Genomic DNA, 18,689 nt, shown 5'->3' on the forward strand with positions numbered 1-18,689 from the left:
GTGGTTAGAGTCTGGAACTCACTGCCTGAAAGGGTTATGGAGGCAGGAACCCTCACAACATTCAAGAAGCATTTGGATGAGCACTTGAAATGCCATAGCATACAAGGCTACGGACCAAATGCTGGAATATGGGATTAGATTAGACAGGGCTTGATGGCAGGCGCGGACACGATGGGCCGAAGGGCCTCTATCCGTGCTGTATAACTCTATGACTCTATGACTCTAAGTCTGGAGTGGGGCAGGTAAAAAGTTTTCAAGTTAGTCTCTTTTAGAAAAAGTATACGGTGTAGAAAGGATAATTTGGGTTACATTAAATGTTAAACTAAATCTTAAAAAATCTATATTGTACAAGTGCTTAATTTACTTGTTTAATATTATAGTAATAAACTTACCCCATATATCCAAGTACCTTTATTACTGTAAGAACAGAATTTATTTCAGAATTGCAGGGCATGAATTGAAAACTTATAAAACAGGTCAGCACCAAGGAGACAGGAGTTCCCTTGGACCTGCCAGCAGGCCTAGGATTAAGTCACAACATGTGAATGGAAGTGGATAGTCACTCTTTCTCTCAGATGATTTCGGCCAGACTGCCAGTGAGAGGTGCCACTTAGAGACAAAAAGCTTCCCCACAGGGAGGAGGTAAAACTTCACTGAAAATCTGCTCACATTACTTTCTGGTAGCAAATGGCTGATTGCCAATCTGGCTGGATGCCTTCCAACCCTCTTCCCAGGGAAATGCTAAACTGTGCAGTGCAATTGAAGAGGAAGCAATTCTCTCTCCTTCCTTAAGTTAGTTGGGTGGTAAATACCTATATTTGTAAATTAAATTATTGAACAGTCTTGCTAAACAGAAATTGTTTTAAAAAAACTGTTTCCTGCCCCACACCTACCTGAAGCTAACTTCTTATTGGTTTCAATTGTAATTTTGGTTTTGCAAAAATAACCACTAACACAGACATTGTCTGGAAAATACACAAGTTAACAACATTTGCCTTGCAAAAGGACAACATAAAAAACACCACAAAGCCTCAGAGCCTAATACACCACACTGACAGATATTTCAAGCATTTCACCGCTACTTACTGACAAGTACTCTTTCATGATGTCAAAGTCTGCGAAACCAATGATGATCCAGACAATCAGTGTAACCACAGAAACACCAACAATAAACGGAACAAAATAGCCACTCAGTTTGTCCGCAAACTGTTGAATTGGAGCCTGTAAAAGTCAAAATGATTTCATTTAGATTTATAAAATGAAAAGCAAATTAAAAATTATATTACTACATTAAAAATTATATTAACCACAGATTTCTATGATTTTTTTCTTCGTTTTACCTTTCATTTCTCTCTCAACCCACTCGTCCAAATTAGTAATGGTGCATCAATTTACAGCACACTCGGATAGGGGATTTGAACAATTAATGCAGTACTGGAAACATTGAAATAATTTAAATGTATTTGCTGTAAACTGTAGCGTTGCTCCAATTTGCCTAAACTGCCCATTTCCTGTGTCAACATCTTAAGGAAATTCCTTAGTTAAAAAAGATAGCAGCCCTTGTGCCATTTTCATGCAGTGTTTTGTTTTTTGATAACCCAAACAGGTAGGAAGTGGCCTTTTGCATTTTCTGGGTTGTTTTACTTTCTTAGAAACCTATTATGATACTCCTGTACTATATAATATTTAAATATTAAAAATTAGTATGAATTTTGACCTACTATTTAAAACACATAGGTGAGTTATATTGGATAACCCCCGAATACGGATGCTGGGATCGTGGTGAGCGATTAACCTGCGCCCGGTTGTTGCGATGCAGGCAGCACGTAACATTCGCTATCTGCGCTGTTGATTGGCTGCACGCATCAGTAAGGGGCCCAGATATGGGGAGTGGCTAGCACGACTTAGAGGCAGCCTGCACCTCTTAAAGGGGTGGTGCACTGAAGCTGCAGGAAGTGCTGGAAGTCTGTTGGGAAGTAAATCTGCGCTGGAACCTAGCAAAGGATGGCTGCGCCTGCAAGAGAGGGTGCCCCGAGGTTCTCAGATGATGCACTAGAGGCCTTGGCGGAGGAGGTGGATAGAAGGAGGAGCATCCTATATCCACAGGGGGACAGGAAGCCCTCCAGACGAATGCTAAAGAGGAAGTGGGAGGAAGTAGTGGATGAGGTCAATGCTAGGAGCATAGCACCACGAACCAGGAAGAAGTTCAATGATTTGACACGAGTGGTCAAGGTGAGTGAGTTCAACTGTCAAGTGGCATATCCTACCAAGCCTCATCCACTGCTCCACACACTACACCCCCCATCACCCACCTACCAACAAACTCTTTCAATCAGTACGCAATTCTTCAAAGCAGAAGCATCATCTCACCCTCACACATTACCATTGTTTTATGCCGCAAACCCACAACTCACAGGTCATGTACACTGGCAGCTATTCAACCATGTCTCATCACCCAAACATCTTGCAGGACACTCACTGACACACTTACCTCTTTCTTGCAGGAGAAGGGAGCGCACGATAGTAGGCAGCAGGAGAGAACTGGGGGAGAACAGACATGTCTACACGTCCTCACCTCCATGGAGGAGACAGTGCTGTCCATCATTGGAACGGCCATCGCTGAGGCCGTGGCCACTGGCGGTGCTGGAGGTATCGATGATGAGGGGCTCTGCATACCTAATCCTCCTTCTCTCTTGCCACGTCTCCCTCATTCCACAATCTTTTCTGACCCACGTACTGCAGATGGTGTAAGCACGCATGTCTCACCTTTTCCTCTCTCCGCACCACAACTCAACCCGTGTCCCTTTGTCATTTCAGATACCTAAGAACTGGAACCTGCACAATCAGAGGAAGCAGAGGCAGACGACAGTGATGATGAAGACACACCATCACTCAATCTTACACTTGCAGCCACCAGCTCAAATACTGACACTGCGTGTAGTTTAGAGGCTAGAATAGAGGAGGGATCTGCATGTTGTGAGATACCGGGCACAAGTGCACAGGAACCGGGGTGGGGAGAACGGATACCGCAGATGCCAGCTCGCTGGAGGGTGAGGTCACACACTAGTTCTGCTGCCGATGATGACTTTGATGGGCCAGGCTACAGACGAAGGCTGATGGGCGTACACAACCAAATGATTGGTATACTGGAAAGCCTGCCAGAAAGCCTACGCACAATGTCAAGGGGCATGGAGGTGTCCAGCTCCAACTTGGCACAGGGCTTTGCGCAGAGCTTGAAGCCCATCCTTTCCCACTTGGGCGTCACCTCCATCAGCTCACCTGTGGAACCCACCATGATGCAGCGTCTGATAACCGATGTCACAGCTTCCATTGCAACACAAACAGCTGCCACCCAAGGTCTGACTCCTGCATTTGGAGCTCAGACTGCTGCTTTGGAGGCTCAGACTGCTGCTATTGTGTCTCTGGGTGCCACTGTTGAAAGGGACTTCCAGGGCGTCACAGCAGTCCAGCAATCCGTTCTCCAGCAGATCACCAAGATTGCTGAGGTGCCACCCGGGGAGAGGGGCAGTAACACCATGGAAGATGAACCTGCTTTCCTCTCTCAGGATGACAGCATTCATGTTCCGATCCCTGCCACTCCGCCAGTGCCCTTGCTGTTGCTTGTCAGCCAACCAGGCCAGACTGCTGCAGACCAGCCTGAGATGGCGCAGTCTGAAGCCGGGCCCTCCCAGCCCAGTGCTGCTTGAGGTTGTCCTCCAAGGCCATCTGCACTCTCCTCAATTGAAGGTCAGCAGCCTTCTACCACCCATGCTCCATCCACTGGGAATGCACCTCGTAGGAGCACGAGGAAAGGTAAAGGCACACGAACGACAGGCACTAAGGGAATGCACAAGGGTGAAAAGTATCAGTTTGTTTGAATCATTTCATGGGTAAATCTGTAAATGTGGTTTTGAACTTGTATTTGGTGTTGGTTTTCATTTCTGCGATGAGCTGATAGAGGACAAGCAATGTGTAATCATAAAGAGGATTATTTGATGGTCATGTGGGCGTAGAAAGGTAAGGAGTGTGGGACTGTTGGTGAATGGGGAGGTGTCGTTGAGGTTACTGGTATTGCTCATTAATAATCTGATCACGGAGAGCCCTGGCAGGCAGAGCCTAGCACCATGTTCCTGCCTCTTTCCTCCATCTCCTCCTCCTCCACTTCCTCCTCCATCTCTTCGTCTGCCTGTTGCTCAGGTTCTTGCCTGATAGGCGGTGGCAAGAGCTGCTCCCTCATAGTGACGAGAGTGTGCAGCATGCAGTATACAATGACAAATCGTGATACCCGCTCAGCTGAGTACTGCAGGGCTCCTCCAGCACGGTCCAGGCAGCAGAATTGTTGTTTGAGGACACATATGGTGTGCTCTATGATGTTCCATTTGGCAGCATGGCTCTCATTGTACGCCTGCTGTGCACGTGTATGTGCGTTGCAGAATGGAGTCAGTAGCTATTTCATGAGGAGATAACTATTGTCGTCCAATAGCCAGCCTTTGACTTGCCGTGCTGTTTGAAATATGGGTGGCACGTTGGACTGCCACAGAATGAAGGAATCATGACTGCTGCCAGGAGGGTGGGCATTGACCTGCATAGAATCACTGAAAAGTTACAGCATGGAAGGAGGCCATTTAGCCCATCGAGTCTGTGCCAGCTCTATGCAAGAGCAATCTAGCTAGTCCCACTTCCCTGCCCTATTCTTTTCCTTTCAAGTATTTATCCAGTTCCCTTTTGAAGGCCATGATTGAATCTGCCTCCACTACCCCCTCAGGCAGTGCATTCCAGATCCTAACCACTCGCTGTGTAAAAAAGTTTTTCCTCATGTCACTTTTGGTTCGTTTGCTAATCACCTTAAATCTATGTTTTAAAAAATTTGTTCATGGGATGTGGGCATCGCTGGCAAGGCCAGCATTATTGCCCATCCCTAATTGCCCTTGAGAAGGTGGTGGTGAGTCGCCTTCTTGAACCGCTGCAGTCCATGTGGTGAAGGTTCTCCCACAGTGCTGTTAATTAGGGAGTTCCAGGATTTTGACCCAGCGACGATGAAGGAATGGCAATATATTTCCAAATCAGGACGATGTGTGACTTGGAGGGGAACGTGCAGGTGGTGTTGTTCCCATGTGCCTGCTGCTCTTGTCCTTCTAGGTGGTAGTGGTCGCGGGTTTGGGAGGTGCTGTCGAAGACGCCTTGGCGAGTTGCTACAGTGCATCTTGTAGATGATACACACTGCAGCCATGGTGCGCTGGTGGTGAAGGGAGTGAATGTTTAGGGTGGTGGATGGGGTGCCAATCAAGCGGGCTGCTTTGTCTTGGATGGTGTCGAGCTTCTTGAGTGTTGTTGGAGCTGCACTCATCCAGGCAAGTGGAGAGTACTCCATCACACTCCTGACTTGTGCCTTGTAGATGGTGGAAAGGCTTTGGGGAGTCAGGAGGTGAGTCACTCGTCGCAGAATACCCAGCCTCTGACCTGCTCTTGTAGCCACAGTATTTATGTGGCTGGTCCAGTTAAGATTCTGGTCAATGGTGACCCTCAGGATGTTGATGGTGTGGGATTTGGTGATGGTAATGCTGCTAAATGTCAAGGGGAGGCGGTTAGACTTTCTCTTGTTGGAGATGGTCATTGCCTGGCACTTGTCTGGCGCAAATGTTACTTGCCACTTATCAGCCCAAGCCTGGATGTTGTCCAGGTCTTGCTGCATGCAGGCACGAACTGCTTCATTATTTGAGGGGTTGCGAATGGAACTGAACACTGTGCAATCATCAGCGAACATCCCCATTTCTGACCTTATGATGGAGGGTTAGGGTTCTTGGCCCTTCCGCCAAAGGGAACAGTTTCTCTCTATCTACTCTGTCTAAGCCCTTAATGATTTTGAATACCTCTATCAAATATCCTCTCAACCTTCTCTGTTCCAAGGAGAAAAACCCCAGCTTCTCCAATCTATCCATGTAACTAAATCCCTTATCCCTGGAACCATTCTATTAAAATCTCTTCTGCACCCTCTCTAAGGCCTTCACATCTTTCCTAAAGTACGGTGCCCAGAACGGGACACAATACTCCTGTTGTGGCTGAACCAGTGTTTTATAAAGGTTCATCATGACTTCCTTGCTTTTGTATTCTATGCCTCTATTTATAAAGCCCAGGTTCCTGTATGCTTTTTTAACCGCTTTCTCAACCTGCCCTGTCACTTTCAGCGATTTGTGTACATATACCCCCAGATCCCTCTGTTCCTGTATCCCTTTTAGAATTGTGCCATTAAGTTTATATTGCCTCGCCTCACTCTTCCTACCAAAATGTATCACCTCACATTTTTCTGCATTAAATTTCAACTGCCACGTGTCCGCCCTTGCCACCAGCTTGGCTATATCCTCTTGAAGTCTATCATTATCCTCCTCACTGTTCACTAGACTTCCAAGTTTTGTGTCATCTGCAGATTTGGAAATTGTGCCCTGTACACCCAAATCCGAATCATTAATATATATCAAGAAAAGCAGTGGTTCTAGTACCGACCCCTGGGGAACACCACTGTATACCTCCCTCCAGTCCGAAAAACAACCGTTCACCTCTACTCTCTGTTTCCTGTCACTTAGCCAATTCTGTATCCATGCTGCTACTGCCCCTTTTATTCCATGGGCTTCAATCTTGATGACAAGCCTATTAAGCAGCACTTTTTCAAACGCCTTTTGAAAGTCCATATACACATCAACTGCATTGCCCACATCTACCCTCTCTGTTACCTCATCAAAAAACTCTATCAAGTTAGCTAAACACGATTTACCTTTAACAAATTCGTGCTGGCTTTTCTGTAATCAATCTACACTCGTCCTAATGACTGCTAATTCTGTCCCAGATTATCATTTCTAAGTTTCCCCACCACCGAGGTTAAACTAACTGGCCTGTAGTTGCTGGGTTTATCTTTACACCCTTTTAGAACAAGGGTGTAACATTTGCAATTCTCTAGTCCTCTGGCACCAACCCCGTATCTAAGGATGTTTGGAAGATTACGGCCCGTCCCTCTGCAATTTCCACCGCATGATGCATTGCCTGCGGTCGCACACCAGCTGCACATTGAGGGAGTGGAATTCCTTTCTGTTCATGAATATGGACAAATTCTGATGTGGAGCACGCATGGCAATATGCAATGTGAGCAAACCCTCGTTCTCGCTTCCGCTGCTTGTCTCTGGCAAGAGGGAATGAGATGAACTTGTTTCATAGTGTGTAAAGAGCCTCAGTGACCTCCCTTATATAGCAGTGCACTGCAAATTGTGAGATGTTGCTTAAATCTCTGGCAGGAGCCTTAAAGGAGCCACAGCCATAAAAATTAAGCGCCATGGTTACCTTGACAGCCACAGGCAATGTTGTGCTTGCCCTGCCCTGCAGTTGTGACTGCAGCAGTTGACAAATTTCAGTCATGACCTCTTTAGTGAATCGCGGCCGTCTGATGCACTGGTCATCGCTGAAGTTGGGGTAAGAGAATTGGTCCCTGAAGACGCTCGTTCGATGCTAGAAACAACATCTACACCTTTGTCATCTGACACTAAAGTGACTGCTAGATTACCCTTTTACACTAATTGAATATTCTGTGCACAAACAAAATATACTTCTTGGACTGAGTGCATTGTGCCTTCTCCTCCTCCTCCTCCCTCTTCTGGCAGCTTGTCCTGCTCTGCATGGCCTCTCTGCATATTCCCAGTCATGTTCAATTCCCAGAGGAAGCCCTAGCAGGCCACCCATGTCTGGAAGCAATGTTGTTCAGCACACTATTTTAAATGCCACTTACAGTACTGCAACACCAGCCAAACCACTCCCTATAGAATGTTGAAACTTTATCCAAGTATAGGAAATGTCCAAAAACATGTACAATTGTACCAGCAGCCAGAATAACGAATCCAGTAACTAACCAGTAACTCCTGCACGCTCCCTTTAAATAGCGCTGGTGGGGGGGGGTCCTTCAAGCCACTTAAGTCCTGTTCAGCTGTCCGAGGTTAAGGCGAGCTTAAGAGCTGGAATGTGGAGGTCCAAAATGTCACCGGCCGCTTCAAATCAGCGTTGCACACTGATTCATGTCATAATCTCCCTAGTCTACATGCAGCCGGCATTCGTTAAGTGCACGTGCACAAACGCCCTTACCAAGATGGTGTCCTGCACACTTCACATCAGAAATGTGCGCGCGCATCTTGGATGCCATTTTTGGGGCTTAGGTGTCCGCATTGCGTCTACAAAACGAGCGCTACAGAGCCCAAATTAGCCCCCATCAAATCAGTTCTACCCACCTATATACGTCTGGATTCCAATAAATACATAATTATGATTTTATCACAATGATACTGAATTAGAATGGTGACATAAGTGTAATAGTAGCAGGTTTTTTGTGATAGAAAGAACATCTGCACCTTTGTCATCTGACAGTAAAGTGACTGATTGATTACCCTCATACACGAATTGAATATTCTGTGCACAAACAAAATATACTTCTTCAATTAAGATAAAAATAGATTATCTGCATGGGCCTAGAATTTGGATTGTGCCTGAATTGGGACGCAATCCATGTGCAACACATGCTGCGCATACCAAATGAGACCGACAGCAGGATCACGGCAAATTGGTCCGCTGGCCTGATTAGCGTAGTACCGGCGAGCTGCGGGTTCCAGTCGCAGCCCGAGGCAACTTTCGGGTCTCTGGGGGGTAGCAAGATTGGCCGGCTCAGACACCGGCCGAGAGCCTCTGGTGAGTCCGGGGGGAGGGGAGAGGCAATCGGAGGGGTGACGAGCAGTGGCCGGTAGGAGCCCACAGTTTTAATGAGGAGCCAGAAGGAGCACTACTCCTCCTCCTAGCTTTACATTACATTAAGACAAGTATTTTTTTTTAACAAACTTACCTGCTTGGTGGCAGCCTCCAGCAGTGCATTTAATGACTGCTGGTTAGGCCTCATCCAGACCAGGTGACCCTGAATGCAGCAGGCCCGATGCCCAAATTTCCATTTGGGGTCCAAAAACAGACATTAGACTCTTTATTAGCATATTCAAGGGGCCAAACGGCCGTTTTAGGTGGCTGCCAGGGGTACCTCTAGAATGTACGAATCAATATGGTGTTGGACATGTTTCCGACACTGTTCGGGCGTGGGAGGTTGGCCCCATAAATTGGATTTCTTTGCACTTGTTTTCTGTCAGGAAAATGAGCGCATCGAGGTCCAATTTTATGCTCCCTAACGATTGAAGGAATGACAAGGGTAATTTTCACCTTCACCACATGGATGGTAAACTGGTGGAGCAGATCACCCACCTGTTTTAGAACCCGCCTGTTTTAGAACTTGCCATTGGGAACGAAAATCGGACGGGTTCTATAATAAGTGGGCGATCCACTCCCAGAGTGAAAATTCTCCCCAATGATTCTATCAAGTTTGGTCACCCTTTGCCTCCATTTTGTGAAAATGATATTGCCAAACAGCAGGCATAAAAGTACTCATGAAAAGGTGCCTTGTTGTAAAATTACATTATAAATGTACAGTTCCATTACAAATTAATGGCACTCCATACCTATTAGGAGGCTACCAAAAACTATTGTTGATGTATGCACAAATCTAACTATTCTTTAATTGCACAATGCAAGGATGGCAGATCTACCTTTGATGTCTGTGCTTCTTCTACCAGCTTAACAATTTGTGACAATGTTGTGTCAGAACCAACATGGGTCGCTTGAATAAGCAGAGAACCCTGTGCATTAATAGAACCAGCTATCACCGTGCTTCCTGTTCTTTTTAGAACTGGCATAAGCTCTCCTGCAAAAACAAAATCAGAAAGTTATATATGTATAGTGTGAATCTGTATTCTTAATTCCATACTGCACAATCATACACTATACATATTTAAGAGCAGTATCAAGTCAAGATGATTATTATGAGCTGGGCAATTGTCAGTCCTTTCTAGTTCTGGTTGTCAAGGAACAAGAAATGTATTCAAGTGCTGGAGGCAGCTCAGAAGATCCATGATCCATAAGAGATACGAGGAAAGACTGGAGAAACTTGGGGGGGAATTTTAATCCCTAAGAACAGGTTGGGGGCGGGCGGGTAGTGCGACTGCAACCTGGCTCCAATGTGCCCACTTCCGAGTTTAACGCGGGCGAGTTTGAATGCGCGTGCGCGCAGCTGAAACCCGGAAGTCGCGTTCCCAATTACTGCCGGCGGGGGAGTACTTAGCGTGCCAATTAAGATTGTTGAAGTAATTCAGGTAGGTATTTTTTAATTGATTCTTAAACAGAAACAAATTTAACATCTCCTGCATGGGTTTCCCGGGGCTTCTGAATCTCGCCAGTGAAACGGAGGCAAGATTCAGCCGACGTTGATTTGGGCTTTTAAACCCGTGACTGACCCATCTCAATAACAGCTCAGGTATTGCAGCTGGTCTCAGTTCTCTCAGGCAAACGATTGGCTGAGAGCTGAGAGTTCTTGTGTTGAGGCTGAGAGTTCTTGTGTTGAGACATCTTTAGCAAAACTTTGGAGCCTCTCAAACTGACAAGATCAAGGTGTATTCCAGAGGACATCTAAGGAGGAGGAAAATGGCTATCCATGGTAGCCATGTTGTGATCTGCAGGTGCACGAGAGAGAGTTGAGCAAAAAGGATCTGGAGAACAGCAGAGAGGAGAGCAACAGAGGGGCTGAGGTCGCAGGAGGCACTACCCACGTGAGAGAGTATACAGGCAGAGGCTGAGCTTCCTGGACCTCTCTGAAGAGCAGTGCCTATGCATGCTCAGATTGAGCCGGCAGGTGGTCGATGACATCTGCAGCTTCCTTGAGGAAGAGCTGCTCCCTGGTGGCCATGCATTGCCCATCGCAGTAAAAGTCACCACTGCCCTCAATTTCTTTGCCTCTGGATCCTTCCAGGGCGTCACCGGTGACATCACCAGGGTGTGTCAATCATCTGCACACAAGTGTATAAGGCAGGTGACAGATGGGTTGTTTGCCAGGGCGTCTGATTACGTTAACTTCGCCCGTGACGACCAGAATGAGCAGGCAATGGGTTTTGCCTCTCTGGCTGGCTTTCCACGGGTGCAGGGCACAATTGATTCCCACATGTGGCAATCTGAGGACCACCACATGAGCCAGGAGTCTTCATAAACCGAAAGGGCTATCACTCCATCAATGCACAGCTGGTGTGCAACCACAAGGAACGATTTCTGCAGGTGTGTGCCAGATTCCCTGGCAGCTGTCATGATGTGTTCATTTTACGCCAATCCAACATTCCAGACCTCCTCCAAACAGGAGACAGACTTAAGGGCTGGCTCGTTGGAGACAGGGGAAACTCCCTGCAAACTTGGCTCATGACACCTGTGAAGAACGCCACCAATAAGGCACAAGAGCAATACAGCCAGAGCCATATGACCACCAGGTGTGTCAGTGAGCAAATCATAGGCATGTTGAAGATGCACTTCAGGTGCCTGGATAAGTCTGGAGGTGCCCTTCAGTACTCGCCAGCAAAGGTGTCCAGAATGATCGTGGTGTGCTGCATTCTGCACAACGTAGCGCAGCAGAGAGGTTTATAGATGGAGGAGGACAAAGGCGCCTGTCAATCATCCTCTGATGGTGACAACATTGAAGAAGTGGATGAGGACGAGGAGGAGGAATATTATGATGCGGCACTCATGTCTGCATGTTGCTGCCCGGGATGCCAGGGATGCCCTCATCTCTCACAGGTTCTTTTAATGGCTATCCATGGCAGCCATGTTGTACTGTGTTGGGATCTGCAGGTGCACAAGAGAGAGTTGAGCAAAAGGATCTGGAGAACAGCAAAGTGGAGAGCAACAGAGGGGCTGAGGTCGCAGGAGGCACTACCCACGTGAGAGAGTATACAGGCAGAGGCTGAGCTTCCTGGACCTCTCTGAAGAGCAGTGCCTATGCAGGCTCAGATGCAAAAGAGAGGCATTGAGATACTCAGGCTGGTTGTCACAACCACCACCACCAACAACCCCCTCCCCTGCCCCAACCCACTTTGCACAAAACAGTCCTTCAACCACGCAAACATCCATTTCACATCCGCCCATTGGGCACTGTCATGTATTGGCATTCATCACAAAACAGATGAAAGGCGACTTAACACTCGGGACGCAATAATGGCCAAGACATGGAGGTGGTGCCAATCAATACATTTAATGTGCCAATATGAGAAAAGGAAACTTAACAACATAACATTTCTTCAAACACCCTGTGCATACACTTGGTGAATTACAATTGCTTGAACTTATGCTTCCTACAGCTTCTACGTAGTGCATCCCTTGTGGCTTCAGCAGAGGTAGAGGCAGGCTGCTCAGATCCCTGCCTTGACTGTATTTTACCTTCGACCTCTGGGTTTTGGAGTCCGTGAGGGCCCCGCCGAAGAATGTTCCACCTGCACCTGTGCTGGGGCAGACTCGGCCTCGGGACAGGAGGCAGCATTTCGGGTACTGGTTGACGAGCAGGGGGCAATGGGTGAGACGTGGGAGCGCTTTGAGTGGAGTTCCCACTTCTGGGTCCCCTTTCGTCAACATCCCTCTCCTGGGCCAGTGCCACATCACTCGCACCACTCTGCTGGACAGCAGCTTGGTGAACATACGTGCTGCGTTGTAAGGCCTCATATATGGTATCTGTCATCCAGTTTAAGGCGGCAGACATGCTGGCTTCCAAAATATGCACGGCCATCGTCATGGCCTGCATAGACTTATTTGAGAGCTGTGCTTGAAGCTCCATGGAGGCGGCCATTCTCTCCATGGCAGACATTCGCGCAATTACCCACGACATCAACCCACTAATGTTGGAGTTGGACTCCTCCATCCTCTCTGCTATTGTGGAGAGTGTGTGTGGCACATTTTCCAGTACCTCACAAAGGTGCAGCTGTACCTCAATCATTTTCATTCTCGAGGATGGTCCTCGGTGTCCAGATGAGCAGAGCTTGGAGAGGAGTGCGCCCCCCGACGCGGACTCTCCACAGCTGTCCCTGCCACTAGTGTCTGCTCATGCTCACTTGTGAGTTGTGAATCACCAGGTGACAACCCAACTAACTGGCCAACAGGACCCACTGAAGTGCCAGTAACTGCACTGATGCATGGCTGTATGTCCTGTGATGGTGTATCCTCAGAAGGAATGAGGTCCTCTGAGGAATCGATGTCCTCCATTTCCGCAATTTCTTCTTCTACTTGTGAAGGCCCTGGAAGACAACAGAAAGCGATAATACAAGTGAGAACCAGGCCGAATATAGAAAATACAGAGGAGAAGTGAAAAAGGAAATAAGAGGCGCAAAGTGAGCTTATGAGAATAGACTGGCGGCTAACACAAAAGGGAGTTCAAAAGTCTTCTATAAGCATATAAAGAGTAAACGGGTAGTAAGAGGAGGGGTGGGGCCGAATAGGCTCCAAAATGGAGATCTATGCATGGAGACAGAGGGCATGGTACTAAATGAGTTCTTTGCATCTGTCTTTATCAAGGAAGAAGATGCTGCCAAAGTCACAGTAAAGGAGGAGGTGACTGAGCTAAAAATTGATAAAGAGGAGGTACTAGAAAGGCTGGCTGTACTTAAAGTAGATAAGTCACCCGGTCCAGATGGGATGCATCCGAGGTTGCTGAAGTACGGGTGGGAATTGCAGAGGTGCTGGCCATATTCTTCCAATCCTCCTTAGATATGGGGATAGTGTCAGAGGACTGGGGAATTGCAAAAGTTACACGGCAACTACAGGTCAGTCAGTTTAACCTCGGTGGCGAGGAAGCTTTTAGAAACAATAATCCGGGATAAAATTAATAGTCACTTGGACAAGTATGGATTAATAAAGGAAAGCCAGCACAGATTTGTTAAAGGCAAATTGTGTTTAACTAACTTAATTGAGTTCTTTGATGAGGCAACAGAGAGGGTTGATGAGGGCAATGCGGTTGATTTGCATATGAACTATCAAAAGGCGTTTGATAAAGTGCCACATTAAAGGCTTCTCTGCAAAATTGAAGCCCATGGAATAAAAGGGGCAGTGACAGCATGGATACGAAATTGGCTAAGCGACAGGAAACAGAGAGTAGTGGTGAACGGTTGTTTTTCGGACTGGAGGAAGGTGTACAGTGGTGTTCCCAGAGGTCGGTACTAGGACCACTGCTTTTCTTCATATATATTAATGACTTGGACTTGGGTGTACAGGGATAATTTCAAAATTTGCAGATGATACAAAACTTGGAAGTGTAGTAAACAGTGAGGAGGATAGTGATAGACTTCAAGAGGACACAGACAAGTTGGTGGAATGGGAGGACATGTGGCCGATGAAATTTAACGCAGAGAAGTGCACAGTGATACATTTTGGTAGGAAAAACGAGAAGAGGCAATATAAATTAAATGGTACAATTCTAAAGGGGGTGCAGGAACAGAGAGACTTGGGGATATACGTGCACAAATCTTTGAAGGTGGCAGGACAGGTTGAGAAAGCGGTTAAAAAAGCATACGGGATCCTGGGCTTTATAATAGAGGCATAAAGTACAAAAGCAAGGAAGTTACGTTGAACCTTTATAAAACACTGGTTCGGCCACAACTGGAGTATTATTTCCAATTCTGGGTACCGCAGGAAGAATGTGAAGGCCTTAGAGAGGGTGCAGAAAAGATTTACTAGAATGGCTCCAGCGATGAGGGACTTCAGTTATGTGGATAGACTGGAGAAGCTGCGGTTGTTCACCTTAGAGCAGAGAAGGACGAGAGGAGATTTGATAGAAGTGTTCAAAATCATGAAGGGTTTTGATAAAGTAAATAAAGAGAAACTGTTCCCATTGGCAGAAGGGTCAAGAACCAGAGGACCCAGATTTAAGGTGATTGGCAGAAGAACCAAAGGCGACATGAGGAAAAACTTTTTTATGCAGCGAGTAGTTATGATCTGGAATGCGCCGTCTGTAAGGGTGGTGGAAGCTGATTCAATCGTGGCTTTCAAAAAGGAACTGGATAAATTCTTGAAGGGAAAAAATTTGCAGGGCTACAGAGAAAGAGCGGGGGAATAGGACTAACTGAATTGCACTTACAAAGAGCCGGCACGGGCGCGATGGGCCGAATGGTTTCCTTCTGTGCTCTACCCATTCAATGATTCTATGAATTAGTCATGGCAAAGTAACAATCTTGCCAATCACCATGCTCAGGGTCCTCACAGTTCAGTCATTGATGAAATAAAGTCATCATGCGTGTTTAAGTTCTGTCACCAAGCATATGCAACTTTCTAGTCTCTCCATCTTCAATGCCCTTTATGTATTCTACAAATACATAAAGGGCAAAAGAGTAACTAGGGAGAGAGTAGGGCCTCTTAAGGATCAACAAGGTCATCTATGTGCGGAACCACAAGAGATGGGTGAGATCCTGAATGAATATTTCACATCGGTATTTACGGTTGAGAAAGGCATGGATGTTAGGGAACTTGGGGAAATAAATAGTGATGTCTTGAGGAGTGTACATATTACAGAGAGGGAGGTGCTGGAAGTCTTAACGCGCATCAAGGTAGATAAATCTCCGGGACCTGATGAAATGTATCCCAGGACGTTATGGGAGGTTAGGGAGGAAATTGCGGGTCACCTAGCAGAGATATTTGAATCATCCACCGCTACAGGTGAGGTGCCTGAAGATTGGAGGGTAGCAAATGTTGTGCCTTTGTTTAAGAAGGGCGGCAGGGAAAAGCCTGGGAACTACAGACCGGTGAGCCTGACATCTGTAGTGGGTAAGTTGTTAGAGGGTATTCTGAGAGACAGGATCTACAGGCATTTGGAGAGGCAGGGACTGATTAGGAACAGTCAGCATGGTTTTGTGAGAGGAAAATCATATCTCACGAATTTGATTGAGTTTTTTGAAGGGGTAACCAAGAAGATAGATGAGGGCTGTGCAGTGGACGTGGTCTACATGGACTTCAGCAAAGCCTTTGACAAGGTACCGCATGGTAGGTTGTTGCATAAGGTTAAATCTCATGGGATCCAAGGTGAGGTAGCCAATTGGATACAAAATTGGATTGACGACAGAAGACAGAGGGTGGTTGTAGAGGGTTGTTTTTCAAACTGGATGCCTGTGTCCAGCGGTGTGCCTCAGGGATCGGTGCTGGTTCCGCTGTTATTTGTTATTTATATTAATGATTTGGATGAGAATTTAGGAGGCATGGTTAGTAAGTTTGCAGATGACACCAAGATTGGTGGCATTGTGGACAGTGAAGAAGGTCATCTAGGATTGCAACGGGATCTTGATAAATTGGGCCAGTGGGCCGATGAATGGCAGATGGAGTTTAATTTAGATAAATGTGAGGTGATGCATTTTGGTAGATCGAATCGGGCCAGGACCTACTCCGTTAATGGTAGGGCTTTGGGGAGAGTTATAGAACAAAGAGATCTAGGAGTACAGGTTCATAGCTCCTTGAAGGTGGAGTCACAGGTGGATAGGGTGGTGAAGAAGGCATTCGGCATGCTTGGTTTCATTGGTCAGAACATTGAATACAGGAGTTGGGATGTCTTGTTGAAGTTGTACAGGGCATTGGTGAGGCCACACTTGGAGTACTGTGTACAGTTCTGGTCACCCTATTATAGAAAGGATATTATTTAAACTAGAAAGAGTGCAGAAAAGATTTACTAGGATGCTACCGGGACTTGATGGTTTGACTTATAGGGAGAGGTTAGACAGACTGGGACTTTTTTCCCTGGAGAGTAGGAGGTTATGGGGTGATCTTATAGAAGTCTATAAAATAATGAGGGGCATAGATAAGGTAGATAGTCAAAATCTTTCCCCAAAGGTAGGGGAGTCTATAACGAGGGGGCATAGATTTAAGGTGAGAGGGGAGAGATACAAAAGGGTCCAGAGGGGCAATTTTTTCACTCAAAGGGTGGTGAGTGTCTGGAACGAGCTGCCAGAGGCAGTAGTAGAGGCGGGTACAATTTTGTCTTTTAAAAAGCATTTGGACAGTTACATGGGTAAGATGGGTATAGAGGGATATGGGCCAAGTGCAGGCAATTGGGACTAGCTTGGTGGTATAAACTGGGCGACATGGACATGTTGCGCCGTAGGGCCTGTTTCCATGTTGTAACTTCTATGATTCTATGATTCTATGATTCTATGAAAGCAATGCAGATGTCCCACTCATCTCCATGGCCTCCTCCTCTGCATCTGTCAACTGGACTATTTGTGGAGGGCCACCTACAGTGCTTGCCCTCTTGCATTTTGCGCTTTCTTCTCTTACAAAGGGCGAAAGGACAGACCTGACTGAAAGTCACATATTCACCTGATGGATGGAGCGCATTGGGTGAAGGTGACTATCGGACAGATGCATCACATTGCATGAGGCCTGGGGTAAGTGGCAGTGGTGGGTCCATAAATGGGGAGGTGAGGAAGTGCATAGAAAGTAAAAGATGGGTGCTGCTGAAACTTAAGTGGGTGTGAAGAGTGATGTGATGGAGTAGACTTTTCAAGACAGAGTGAGAGGGGGGTGGGGGTGTTTTTTTTAATTTGTTCACGGGATGTGGGCGTCGCTGGCAAGGCCGGCATTTATTGCCCATCCCTAATTGCCCTCGAGAAGGTGGTGGTGAGCCGCCTTCTTGAACCGCTGCAGTCCGTGTGGTGACGGTTCTCCCACAGTGCTGTTAGGAAGGGAGTTCCAGGATTTTGACCCAGCGACAATGAAGGAACGGCGATATATTTCCAAGTCGGGATGGTGTGTGACTTGGAGGGGAACGTGCAGGTGGTGTTGTTCCCATGCGCCTGCTGCCCTTGTCCTTCTAGGTGGTAGAGGTCGCGGGTTTGGGAGGTGCTGTCGAAGAAGCCTTGGTGAGTTGCTGCAGTGCATCCTGTGGATGGTACACACTGCAGCCACAGTGCGCCGGTGGTGAAGGGAGTGAATGTTTAGGGTGGTGGATGGGGTGCCAATCAAGCGGGCTGCTTTATCGTGTATGGTGTCGAGCTTCTTGAGTGTTGTTGGAGCTGCACTCATCCAGGCAAGTGGAGAGTATTCCATCACACTCCTGACTTGTGCCTTGTAGATGGTGGAAAGGCTTTGGGGAGTCAGGAGGTGAGTCACTCGCCGCAGAATACCCAGCCTCTGACCTGCTCTCGTAGCCACAGTATTTATATGGCTGGTCCAGTTAAGTTTCTGGTCAATGGTGACCCCCAGGATGTTGATGGTGGGGGATTCGGCGATGGTAATGCCGTTGAATGTCAAGGGGAGATGGTTAGACTCTCTCTTGTTGGAGATGGTCATTGCCTGGTACTTATCTGGCGCGAATGTTACTTGCCACTTATCAGCCCAAGCCTGGATGTTGTCCAGGTCTTGCTGCATGCAGGCTCGGACTGGTTCATTATCTGAGGGGTTGCGAATGGAACTGAACACTGTGCAGTCATCAGCGAACATCCCCATTTCTGACCTTATGATGGAGGGAAGGTCATTGATGAAGCAGCTGAAGATGGTTGGGCCTAGGACACAGGATGTTGGTGAATCAGCAACTGTACTCACCTTTCCTAATCTGGTTAGATATTAAAGTGCTTCCTGCACCGCAGCCAAGACCTGGGCACCATGATCCTGCTGCTCACCTCTTCTGCCACCTCCAGCCATATCTTCTTGGTGGCAGAACCAGGTTTCTTACTCCCATTGCTTGGGTAAATTAGCTCCCTCCTTGTTCTCACTGCACCCAGCAATATTTGAAATGAACCATCCGTGAACCTGGGTGCTGCCTTTGCTCGTTTGGAATCTCTGGC

The 18,689-nt window shown here is 47.0% G+C and overlaps 1 protein-coding gene across 1 annotated transcript in view; it reads right to left on the reverse strand.

The window, feature by feature from the left end:
• Positions 1 to 18,689, reverse strand: part of LOC137322639 (copper-transporting ATPase 2-like) — a 69,301-nt gene that overhangs the window by 20,015 nt on the left and 30,597 nt on the right. Inside the window, 2 exon segments of the mRNA XM_067985546.1 lie at positions 1,087 to 1,221; positions 9,615 to 9,769. Of these exon segments, the coding sequence (XP_067841647.1) occupies positions 1,087 to 1,221; positions 9,615 to 9,769 (290 nt within the window).

This window comes from Heptranchias perlo, chromosome 6 (assembly GCF_035084215.1).
Source record: "Heptranchias perlo isolate sHepPer1 chromosome 6, sHepPer1.hap1, whole genome shotgun sequence".
NCBI lineage: Eukaryota > Metazoa > Chordata > Chondrichthyes > Hexanchiformes > Hexanchidae > Heptranchias > Heptranchias perlo.